The sequence below is a fragment of the Neoarius graeffei genome, chromosome 17 (genome assembly GCF_027579695.1).
Source record: "Neoarius graeffei isolate fNeoGra1 chromosome 17, fNeoGra1.pri, whole genome shotgun sequence".
NCBI lineage: Eukaryota > Metazoa > Chordata > Actinopteri > Siluriformes > Ariidae > Neoarius > Neoarius graeffei.
The window spans coordinates 36,948,357-36,961,443 of record NC_083585.1 but is presented as its reverse complement, the minus strand read 5'-3'; the positions used below and the strand labels follow the sequence as shown (position 1 = coordinate 36,961,443).

The 13,087-nt window shown below is 42.0% G+C and overlaps 1 protein-coding gene across 4 annotated transcripts in view; it reads left to right on the top strand.

Annotated features, from left to right (window-relative positions):
* The window catches only part of tenm4 (teneurin transmembrane protein 4), a 353,388-nt gene that overhangs the window by 284,829 nt on the left and 55,472 nt on the right, over positions 1-13,087 (top strand). For all 4 annotated transcript variants that reach the window (XM_060944153.1, XM_060944154.1, XM_060944151.1 and 1 more), the window contains one exon: positions 8,630-8,784. In XM_060944153.1, the coding sequence (XP_060800136.1) occupies positions 8,630-8,784 (155 nt within the window). The remainder of the gene's footprint in view (positions 1-8,629; positions 8,785-13,087) is intronic.

Genomic DNA, 13,087 nt, shown 5'->3' with positions numbered 1-13,087 from the left:
CTTGACTTGACTTGACTGTTAGTCACATTATTTTGCAACAAAATGCTGTAGGCTACAGCTGTGAACCAGATCATTGCTCTTATAGCGGAGCTCCAGCAGAGCACCATACCTAATGGTAAACCCATCGAGTTGATTTTTTGTGGTTTGTCCGTGTACGTGTACATGTACCACCACTCATACACACCGTCTAGTGGTCAGTGTTAGTAATTACCAGTCATACACACCACCTAGGGCGGCACGGTGGTGTAGTGGTTAGCGCTGTCGCCTCACAGCAAGAAAGTCCGGGTTTGAGCCCCGTGGCCGGTGAGGGCCTTTCTGTGTGGAGTTTGCATGTTCTCCTCGTGTCCGCGTGGGTTTCCTCCGGGTGCTCCGGTTTCCCCCACAGTCCAAAGACATGCAGGTTAGGTTAACTGGTGACTCTAAATTGACCGTAGGTGTGAATGAGAGTGTGAATGGTTGTCTGTGTCTATGTGTCAGCCCTGTGATGACCTGGCGACTTGTCCAGGGTGTACCCCGCCTTTCGCCCGTAGTCAGCTGGGATAGGCTCCAGCTTGCCTGCGACCCTGTAGAAGGATAAAGCGGCTAGAGATAATGAGATGAGATGAAGGCGGCACGGTGGTGTAGTGGTTAGCGCTGTCACCTCACAGCAAGAAGGTCCTGGGTTCGAGCCCCGGGGCCGGTGAGGGCCTTTCTGTGCGGAGTTTGCATGTTCTCCCCGTGTCCGCGTGGGTTTCCTCCGGGTGCTCCGGTTTCCCCCACAGTCCAAAGACATGCAGGTTAGGTTAACTGGTGACTCTAAATTGACCGTAGGTGTGAATGTGAGTGTGAATGGTTGTCTGTGTCTATGTGTCAGCCCTGTGATGACCTGGCGACTTGTCCAGGGTGTACCCTGCCTTTCGCCCATAGTCAGCTGGGATAGGCTCCAGCTTGCCTGCGACCCTGTAGAAGGATAAAGCGGCTAGAGATAATGAGATGAGATGAGATGAGATGAGATGAGACACACCACCTAGTGGCCAGTGTTAGTAATTACCAGTCATACACACCACCTAGTGGCCAGTGCTAGCCAGTAAAGAAATAAAACAAAAGAAACTGGCTATGATATAAGAAAATTCTACAACCCAGAAACAGATGGGAGCTCCGCTTTTAGGCAGTGCCTAAATCTATATATTAACATTTGTTTTGCATGTTTGCTGCTCATTTGAAGAAGAAGAAAGGTTGTTCAAGTGTGGCTGGGGTTTTTAGATTTCTTAAAGGGATTTAATTGGAATCTTTTCTGAAAGGGAAAACTATTGAACCTTTAAGGGTTTACCCAAAGGACAAGCTAAAGAACCCTTTAGTGTACCTGTGGCATCTTCCTGTCAGCTATGATGTCACACACACACACACACACACACACACATACATACATATATATATATATATATATATATATATATATATATATATATATATATATATATGGGGTTTTTTTTTTATTATTCTTGTAGTCTAAAAGATTTTGTTCACACAAATCCCATTTATTTTTTCAATATGTTTTGCACATTTCTGACCTCAAGAAATAAGGCTGCCTACACCCAAAGCAATATTCAGGGATTGTCAAGAATCAGTCAAGAGGTCTGCATATCTCTGCTTATCTCTTAGATAAGTTATCATTAATGATGTGCAGCAAGACAGAAAAAAACCCATACGATTTGAGTAGCATGTCCAGAAATTGGATTTATAACCACATAAAAATGTCTTAAATCTGATTGAAAAAAGTCAGATTTAATGTTATTCCTTGCCTTTAGACTAAAGACGGTTTTTCCTGCTTAGCCCAGATATGTCAAGAAAACATCGTTAACCTGCTGCTCAGAACATAGCTTTAGATGCCGACAGCTTTTCTGTAAAGGCATTATGTAAAATCTTGATGATGACTCTTGGAGAGATGCCCTGCTGCACTGTTCAGTTACAGCTCTCTGGAAATGCTTGCTCTAAAGCACACTAAATGAGAAATACTCATGTTTTCATAAATATTTTAACGTATTTACGTAAAAGTGTAGTCGTATTGCTATCTGTAGCATTTTAGCGAAATACATCTTTGACACACTGTGTTACTCTGTGTTTACCACTGATGCTTAAAACCCTCCTCTGTATTCAAGTTACCTATGATATGAGATGCAGATTAGAAACTATCCAGACTGCATAATATCATCTTCCAGCATTCAGTTTGGAATTGTTTGTAAAACCTGCAGTACAAGGCCAAATTATGCAGCTATCATCCATCACAGGCTGGAGATGGAGGGTCGCCCAGCACTGACTGGTGGATGTTTAGTGTTATGAGTTGTTCATCGGAGTTGTGGGGCTCTTTAGGATGAGAGACGTAGTGCAGACATCTTGAAAGGGCTTTCATTTTATAGCCCAGATCAATTCTGCCCTCCATTTCCAGAAATGTAGGTATAATGATTATTTTCTCTCCCAAGATTTCAGATCGATTGTGCATGGGCAATGTGTAGTGTGGTGTTTTTTTCATCAAAAAGACCTTTTGCTTCTACAGGTGCTGATTACAGCCTCAGCGAGTTATAACTGGGCCACACCTATTTCTGACTGTTATAAGATTGATGTCACCCGATCACAGGCTTTCTTACACCTTTGTGATCAACACATCATCTCTTTCTCTTTCTATCTCACTTTCTTTTTCATCTTTGTGCTATACATTCATTTTCCACCATAGGGAGGGAAAGTGAAACACAGCGATCCTGGTGGTAGCGTTCCTAAGCCGAGAGCCATACTTTTGAAAATCCCATAGACCCAATTTTTTAAAAAAATCCCACGAAGTTATGATGTGGAACTTGTACACCCCCAAAAAATATGTTGTATATGTTGGGATTATCTACTAACTGTGAAAGTATCAGGTGAAATTTCGCTGTCTTTTAAAAGATCGAAATTGCGCCTAACCTGTCTGAAACGGACTACAACCAAACTGTCTAGTCAGAGTCGCTCATATTACGTCAGCAGTAGGCTTAGCTATCTGATCTGTAATGGTTATCCCCACGAGGGATGCATTTCTTATTTGGTACAGAAATACTCCGCCAACCATGCTATACAAATCGGCATGTTGATGTAGGCTACTCGCCGGCCGCTACCTGCTACAGATTTGGAAAGGCGCTAGACTTGCGGTGACGTCACATACGCGACGTTGGGTCCGTGTAGTCTTTGATCAGCTTATTAAAAAACATTCAAAACAATTCAGATCGGTAGAAAAAATAAAGTATGATCACCAGGATCGATAGAGCTGCCCGACATGCACAACATATGGAAGCCATTGTCTTAACTTTGAAGTGTAACCCGAAATGTAATTTTTTGAAAAGATATTCCCATTCATTTTGCCATAGAGGTTGGAACGCATCCAGTAGGGGGCGATGAGATTACTTTCCTTCCCTATAGATATAAAACGTTCCTCTCATCCCCCTGATGCGGGGGAGGGGGGGGTCTTCCTCAAGCTTGGTTCCTCTACCAGAGGCCTGGGAGTTTGAGGGGTCTGCGCAGTATCTTACTGTAGCTGTTCCTAAGACTGCACTCTTCTGGACAGAAACCTCAGATGTTGTACCTGGAACCTGCTGTTGTTCTCAACCACTTTTGGTGGCGTGTCCCATTGGGACATGGGGACTACTCAGCACAGATGTTCCTGTACACTGTCCCAGCCACTTGGTTATGGCTCTCAGTGTGCGCTGTCCCAGCTTGCATCTTACACCCTAGTGCTATGTGCTGGACTGTCTCAGGGGCATCTTTACACAGCCTGCACCTTGGGTCCTGTCTACTGTGGTAGAAACCTGCCTCGAAGGACCAAGTGCTTAGAGCCTGTTCCTGTGCTGCCATGATCAGAGCCTTTGTGCTGTTCTTCAAGCCACTGGTACGACTGCTTGATATCAGCTACTTCCTCTATGTGCCGATGAAACATCCCATATGATACATCTCCCGATGATACATCCCGGCTTAGTCTTCCACAATTTTTCCTCTTCATCCTCATCACTCTCTGTCTTCTGCTACCTAAGGCAATCTCTTACTAGTTCATCCCAAGGGGGCCAGCTTTCTGAAGTATTCATGGATGCTGCTTGTTTCATCACTTTGATGCTCATTGTTTCTTCTGGATTGTAGTTCTAACACTCACTAATCCTCGCCCTCCCCCTTTCTTGTAGAGTCTCAGGGTGCTGGACTTTGGGTGGAACCCTCCATGCATTATGAACAGTTTTCGTGTCTTGATATCAGCTGCATCTGTCTCGTCTTGTGGTCAGCTTACTGTTGCGGCTGGGTATCTGATGACTGGTAGGGCATACATGTTGATGCCTTGGATCTTATTCTTACCATTGAGCTGGCTTCTCAGAACCTGTATTACCTTCCTGAGGTATTTGGTTGTGGCTGACCTCCTTGCTTCCTCATCATGGCACCCATTGGCCTCTGAGATACCCAAGTACTTGTAGCGGTCCTGTATATCTGCTATTCTGCCTTCTGGTAACTCCATCCCATCAGTCCTCATCACCTTTCCTCTCCTTGCCACCATGCAGCCACACTTATCCAGTCCAAATGACATCTTGAAGTCCTTGCTGTAGATCCTGATGAAGTGGATCAATGAGTCAATATCTTGTTCATTCCTGGTGTACAGCTTGGTGTCATCCATGTATAGGAGGTGGCTGATGGTCACGCCACTCCTGAATCCACATACACACACACACACACACACACACGTGTGTGTGTGTGTGTGTGTGTGTGTATGTATGAAATTACATGGTTGCATGAAGATATGAAGTTTATCTTTGAGTGGTGAACATATTCACAAGTGAGCAAAGTGAACAAGTGAAAATATGTTCAACACAAGAAGATAAACTATATATCTTCATGCCACCATGCAATGTTCTTCATGTTATGTGGACACCATCCATCCATCCATTATCTGTAGCTGCTTATCCTGTGCAGGGTTGCAGACAAGCTGAAGCCTATCCCAGCTGACTATGGGCGAGAGGCGGGGTACACCCTGGACAAGTCGCCAGGTCATCACAGGGCTGACACATTGAGACAAACAACCATTCACGCTCACATTCACACCTACGGTCAATTTAGAGTCACCAATTAGCCTAACCTGCATGTCTTTGGACTGTGGGGGAAACCGGAGCACCCGGAGCAAACCCACGCGGACACGGGGAGAACATGCAAACTCCACACAGAAAGGCCCCTGTCAGCCGCTGGGCTCGAACCCAGGACCTTCTTGCTGTGAGGTGACAGCGCTAACCACTACACCACCGTGCCGCCCCCGCGCACTATTCAAATATGGAAAATGTAATAGCAGTTTCCACCAACTGTCAATGTCATGGAGAATCCCTGTCTTTTAACAAGTGAAAATATTTTCAACACAAGAAGATAAACTATATATCTTCATGCCACCGTATAATCTTCTTCATGTTATATGGACACCATCCATCCATCTATCCATCCATTATCTGTAGCCGCTTATCCTGTGCAGGGTCGCGGGCAAGCTGGAGCCTATCCCAGCTGGCTATGGGCGAGAGGCGGGGTACACCCTGGACAAGTCACCAGGTCATCACAGACATCTTTTAATGAAATTTTGAAAGAAATAAATGAATAACTTTGATAGAATCAAACCTTTCATATCTTAATATTTTATATCATTATTCCAGTAGAGAATGTGGTCCAATGTTATTTTCCACTTTGAATGCACCTGATCCCGGAACTCCCGGTGAGCACAAAATGTGTTTGTAAATAATCCCATGTTTTTGTTAAAGCAAATTAAAAATAAGCACAGGATCACCCATCAATTTTATGTAAATAAAGATACAAATTTTGTTGTCTGGTGGTCAAGTGTTTGAGATAAATTGCCTTGCACTTACGATCAGGCTCCCTGTGGTCGCAAAAGCCATCAGAAATCAGGTCGATGCATTACCATGTTCTCTGAAGTATGCAGCTTGGCTCTGCTATGAATTTTTAACTGTACATGCTGTATAAGGTGTCCAGACTTATAAATGTATTGTTCAGAATAAAATGTTTGTCCTTTTTTTTTTTAAGTTTCCATGTAAACATCTGATTGGGCCTATTAACATTCCTCAGAGCTTTGTGTGTGAAATAGATTGAGGCTTGTAGACGACAGGATGAATGTAATTCGGGAAAACCTGTGGTCCGGTATAAGAGATGGTCGAAGTTCAGAAGCTGTTCTCTGTGTAGTTCAACTTCACTTCTTTTTCTAGTTATATTTCACATAAAAACTATTTTATTGATGTTATGGATTTATAGCATTTTGGGGGAAAACTGTGTCATGGATATATTGCATGTTCAGACAGAAAATAGTGATTTTCATGATACAAATTTTTTGTTAAAGAATTTTTTCTCAAGTTCATGACAGTGGATTTATAGCATTTTTGAACCAAACTCTTCATATATATACATATACATGTGTGTGTGTGTGTATATATATATATATATATATATATATATATATATATATACACACACACACTACCGTTCAAAAGTTTGGGGTCACTTTGAAATGTCCTTATTTTTGAAAGAAAAGCACTGTTCTTTTCAATGAAGATCACTTTAAACTAATCAGAAATCCACTCTATACATTGCTAATGTGGTAAATGACTATTCTAGCTGCAAATGTGTGGTTTTTGGTGCAATATCTCCATAGGTGTATAGAGGCCCATTTCCAGCAACTCTCACTCCAGTGTTCTAATGGTACAATGTGTTTGCTCATTGCCTCAGAAGGCTAATGGATGATTAGAAAACCCTTGTACAATCATGTTAGCACAGCTGAAAACAGTTGAGCTCTTTAGAGAAGCTATAAAACTGACCTTCCTTTGAGCAGATTGAGTTTCTGGAGCATCACATTTGTGGGGTCGATTAAATGCTCAAAATGGCCAGAAAAATGTCTTGACTATATTTTTTATTCATTTTACAACTTATGGTGGTAAATAAAAGTGTGACTTTTCATGGAAAACACAAAATTGTCTGGGTGACCCCAAACTTTTGAACGGTAGTGTATACGCACACATGAAACTCACTACTCGATCTGTATGCTTGATGAATTAGTATTTCGCCGATTTTCATCATTAGATGTTCTTTGAACTACTTTCATTTCATGTCATTTCATTCATCTTAACACAGGATCAGTTTATAATTGCACCCAAACAGTGTGATTAGCTTTTAATTGGGATTGGTCTCCTTTTTTTGTCTAAGGTTGAGTTTTTTGGTTTTTTTTTTTTTTTTTTCAAAATAGAACGCAGTTGATCTGATGCTTTGCTTCCTATGTTGTAACATAAAAGCCAGTACTTTGATAGCTTTGAGGGCTATAAAGCTATAAGGAAGAAAGCAGTATATATCATGACTTTGCCAAGATTCTGACATACTCTAATAAGATCTAACCTCAGAACCTGAGATGGCCATTAGCCTGGATGGGGAAAATGGAACAAATGTTCAGTGACTACACCAGTTACACTGCAAAAAAATTGAAAACTGAATTTGAGGAGAAAATTACTTGGTATGAGTGAAATGATCTTGCTGCATGGACAGATATTTTTACTTGATCAGATATCTTCGAATAAATTGGTTGCAATCCTAGGTTTAATAATCTCAGAATTAGTGTCTGGTATTCTTCTAATAGGAAATGCTAGATCGTTTCAACTATTTTCAAGATATTTTCACTTGCTAAGATATCATTTTTTGCAGTGTATTTCTTGTCAGAAATAAATTTTTGAGTCAAAACAAATAGACATAGCATATAGTTATATTCCAGTTGTAGCCAACTGAGGTATGGATGTTAGTTTAGTTTACATTTAATTTGGTTTGGTTTTGGTAGTTTTGGGTTTAGTTTAGATTTATTTGGTTTGGGTTTAGATTGGTTTGATTTGGTTTGTGTTGGTTTGGTTTGATTTGGTTTGTGTTGGTTTGGTTTGATTTGGTTTGTGTTGGTTTGATTTGGTTTGGTTTGTGTTGTTTTGGGTTTCGTTTGGTTTGTGTTGGTTTGGGTTTCGTTTGGTTTGTGTTGGTTTGATTTGGTTTGGTTTGTGTTGTTTTGGGTTTCGTTTGGTTTGTGTTGTTTTGGGGTTAGTTTGGTTTGTGTTGTTTTGGGTTTGGTTTGTGTTGTTTTGGGTTTGGTTTGTTTTGTGTTGTTTTGGGTTGGGTTTGGTTTGTGTTGTTTTGGGTTTGTTTTGTTTTGTGGTGTTTTGCGTTTGGTTTAGTTGGTTTGTGTTGTGTTTAGTTTGGTTTGGGTTTAGTTTAGTTTGGTTTGTGTTTTTCTCAGACTATTCAGCATACCTGAGCAATAGTACAGAATTATGGGATAATTAGGACAACACATCACAACATGTAACGATGGCACAAGGACAACACACCTACACAGGACACTACCATCAATACACAAATGACAACACATAAGGCAGCACACATCACAAAATAATAAATTAATGATCACATCTTTGATAAGCCTTCAGCCATATCTTCAAGGATTTTTTAAATTGGCTGAAACTTGTACAGTCTCTAATATGAGCTGGAATTGAGTTTCATTTATGTTCCAAGTCATTTATGTTGAAGGCTAAACAGAGTGTTTGAGATGCTTTTCCTTCTTTTTCATCTTCTACTCTAGGCATTACTGTGGACAAATATGGCACCATCTTCTTCGTGGACGGCACCATGATCCGCCGAATAGATCAGAATGGAATCATCTCCACGCTGCTGGGCTTCAACGACCTGACCTCAGCACGACCCTTGAGCTGTGACTCTGTGATGGACATCTCGCAGGTATGCTCCTCTGCTTCCCGCATCTCCATCCCCCAGTGTAGCTGTGTCACAGGACAGCACAAAAACATTGTCTAGTTGCTGTCTGAGTGTTCACGACATATATAGCAACATGAGCATCCAGCAGACTGCCACCCACACCAAATGCTAACAGTCACCCCAGGCAAGGACATAGCACTCTCGAGAGGCATCATGGCTTCCATTAGGGAAATGATAGGATACAGGGTCTGGAACCAAGGGGGAAAAACAGAAAGCTGGAGGCTGTGATTAACCCTCTGAAGTTGCACTTATTCCAATTAATAAGAAGATGAATGTTTCAAGAGATGGAAACAAAATGTAAATAATTCCATTTTGAAGTCCAGGAAAAACACATGAATGTAAGCAGGAATTCACACACACATCACATTATCTCTAGCCGCTTTATCCTTCTACAGGGTCGCAGGCAAGCTGGAGCCTATCCCAGCTGACTACGGGCGAAAGGCGGGGTACACCCTGGACAAGTCGCCAGGTCATCACAGGGCTGACACATAGACACAGACAACCATTCACACGCACATTCACACCTACGGTCAATTTAGTCACCAGTTAACCTAACCTGCATGTCTTTGGATTGTGGGGGAAACCGGAGCACCCGGAGGAAACCCACGCGGACACGGGGAGAACATGCAAACTCTGCACAGAAAGGCCCTCGCCGGCCACGGGGCTCGAATCCAGGACCTTCTTGCTGTGAGGCGACAGCGCTAACCACTACACCACCGTGCCGCCGTAAGCAGGAATTAGTTTTACATAAATAATTTCAATTTGGATTTAATTTGTATTTCTGCTTATTATTTAAATTGTAAAACAGGGAAAATCAGGTTGGTATGGGAGGAGCATGTTTTCCAGTTTTTCATATGTGGGAAAGATTTATTTATTATTCTGAATTTATTCACAATTGTTTTCTGAACATTTTTTACGTCCATCCATCCATCCATCCATTATCTGTAGCCGCTTTATCCTGTTCTACAGGGTCACAGGCAAGCTGGAGCCTATCCCAGCTGACTACGGGCGAAAGGCGGGGTACACCCTGGACAAGTCGCCAGGTCATCACAGGGCTGACACATAGACACAGACAACCATTCACACGCACATTCACACCTACGGTCAATTTAGTCACCAGTTAACCTAACCTGCATGTCTTTGGATTGTGGGGGAAACCGGAGCACCCGGAGGAAACCCACGCGGACACGGGGAGAACATGCAAACTCTGCACAGAAAGGCCCTCGCCGGCCACGGGGCTCGAATCCAGGACCTTCTTGCTGTGAGGCGACAGTGCTAACCACTACACCACCGTGCCGCCCCATTTTTTACATATTTTTAACATTTTAAAATTTTAACATTGGGAGATGCTGGTTTTTTGTGTGTGTTTTTTTAAACACATCACTGAATGGACAAAATTCAGTCAGATTTATAAAACTGTAAAAGCTTTTTAAAAAAATCAACAAAATCGACTTATTTTACACATTTTGTCACAATACAATACAATTCCACATTTTAAGAAAAAAAAACACCTTTAACCGCTGACCTAGAGGACTGTCAGCAGTTGCTGTGATTTGTGGAAATATGGAACATTCTTCCAAAAATACTTTCCACCGATTCAGTTTTCAAGCTGTGATGTTTCATTTCTGAAATCTTTGGCTCATTTCTATTTCAGGCTACATCCACACGACACCGGCAACGAGATTTTATTTAAAAAAATATCGCGTCCACATGGGCAACGGATCAGTAAAATATCAGGTACATATGGCAACGCAACGCTTGCTGAAAACGATGCAATACACATGCCACACCTCTACGTGCGCTGTAAGACGGTCCCATCGGAGACACCAGAACAATAGAAGAAGTAGGACGCATGCGCATAAACCCCTTCTTCTACCCGGCGTGAAGCACTCACAGGAACAAGCACACAACAACAAGAAGAAGATGGCTGCGACTACGCGAGGAAATTGTGCCTTCTGTGTGTACAAATTAGTTTTATTAGTGTGCATAGTTTTATATAACTTAATTTTCTTATTGTGTGTGAACATTTTGAAAAGCATTTTTATATAATTTATATAACTTTTTATATTGTGTGTGAACATTTTGAAAAGCAGTCTTATCCAATAAAAAAAATGAAATTCAAGAAATGGTTCAGTTGTTTATTTAAAAGAAAAGCTATATACAAAAGTGAATGCAGTGCAGTGGTTCATACAAAACAGCGAGAGTGCTGCTTGTTCTAGTCATGTGGTTGTGACGTCATCGTAAACAAATCCGTTCTACTCATCCAGACGACTTCGCAACGGCGCCACTGCCAGATTTTTCCACTCTGGAACCCGTTCTCGTTTTGGGGCACCCAAAACGCCGGTGCCGTGTGGACGCCAGGCCAAAACGATAAACAATTTTATCAGATTCACCTGAATCCGTTGCCGTGTGGACAGCCTCTCAGTCTCTTTAGCACAAATGTTAGGGCTGCATCTGTGCAAATGAAATCACAAATCGCATGGGAGAGAGTCTTAATTCAGAGTGTACTGAATGTGAGCACACTGGTACGAGAATCCTTTTCGAATCCAATTTGTATAATGCCGTTCTACAGTTAGCGAGCAGACAGTAGGACAGTCTCGGTAATATTAAGCCTGATCCTTGAGCAGTATTGCGTGTTCATATGTCCAAGTCTACTCTTTTCCTCCTGGATCCCGCAGTGTGTGTGCACGCGCGCATATGTGTGTCCTAGTTACCATCAATAAGCTTCAGTTGCCAGGATAAAAGAGGCTTTCTTTTACAGAAAGGATGCAGAGCGTTGTGTCGACGACCTACAGCTGTTCCTCTGAGACACTGCTCTCCCCTGACACACACACACACACACTCAGATATCCTCACCTCATACACACGGATGCATGCAGTCATCCTGACACATCGTGGCATATCACACACATGCACACCATCTTTTTTTTTTCCCTCCCTCCCACTTTCCTATTCCATCCCTTGGGCAAACAAATAATTGTACACGTGTACACACACACACGAAACCAGACACTCAATTACTTACTCACACCAATATGCTGAAACTTGTGAAAACCCTCAGCATTGATGACAAATCACACTCATTCCTGCCACAGACATTCAGACAGTAAAAAAGCATCCATTATAAAAATTCATGGGCAGCTGTCCACTCACTGCTTCAAATATTTCCCATACTCCCTGCTGCAACACTTTACCTGGGCTACTTTTTATCCTCTTGTCTCACCTAGTTTTGTCAGAGATATGTGGGGTATTTTTTTCTGATTTTCTAGGTTGTGCCGATTCATTACGATGCCATATTTCTGTATCTGTGCAGTGCTCTGGTTCTCTGTAGACTGATTAGCCATGATCATCTGCATTTTATTCCCACCCTGTATTCCAGAAACAGGGTGTTATCTGGTAACCCCCGTATCTTATATGAGAACTAAGTGGCCTGTTTGTCACGAGAATCGACTTATTTATATTCTGTTCTTTGCGACTGAAATGTCTCCATGATGAATTCATCTGAACATGAATCTTCTTCTCAGCCTTCTCATCCCAGTTGTACCCAAAATGATGTGTGAAAGAGGAAAAAAAGGATATTTTGCAGGCGAGGCTACACAAAATTGCTCCCCCCCCCCCCCAATCAAGAGAACTGGCCATATAGTGTGTGTGTGCATGTGTTAATCCCTTGCATCAGCGTGCAAAGCCATCCAGGCTTTTGTGCTGAATTCCCACCAGTACACTTTCCCTCATGATTTAGCCAGGTCTGTTGACAAGGAATAGATTTTCAGAGTAAAATCCCTGTCGTCATTCCGTAATAACGCAACTGCTGATAGAAACAGGAGACATTCCACATGCTAGCTGTTGACACGGGCCACATACCTGTAATGGGTCTTATTACATAAACCAGACTGCTTCAATAACTGATTCAGAGACACTACACAGATGTGAAGTGATACATGGGGAGGGTTAATTATGTTTTTTTGTGTGTGTGTGTGTGTGTGTGTGTGTGTGTGTGTGTGTGTGTGTTAGGGGGGCTGGGTGGATCCTGATATAAGCACAGCCTTATGTTATGTTATTTAAACTACTGTGATAACACTGGCAACAAATACCAATTCGGACCACTCTAAGCAAAACTCAGTCTATAATGTTGATGAAAGTGAATGTGTTTACACCGTTAAGCAAGCTTTATATTAAGCACTTGGAATTCATATATACGTTACGTACTGTATCATCACAGAACCAACCAAAGTAAACCGTAGGTGCTAAAGAAGGCAACTAGACTTGC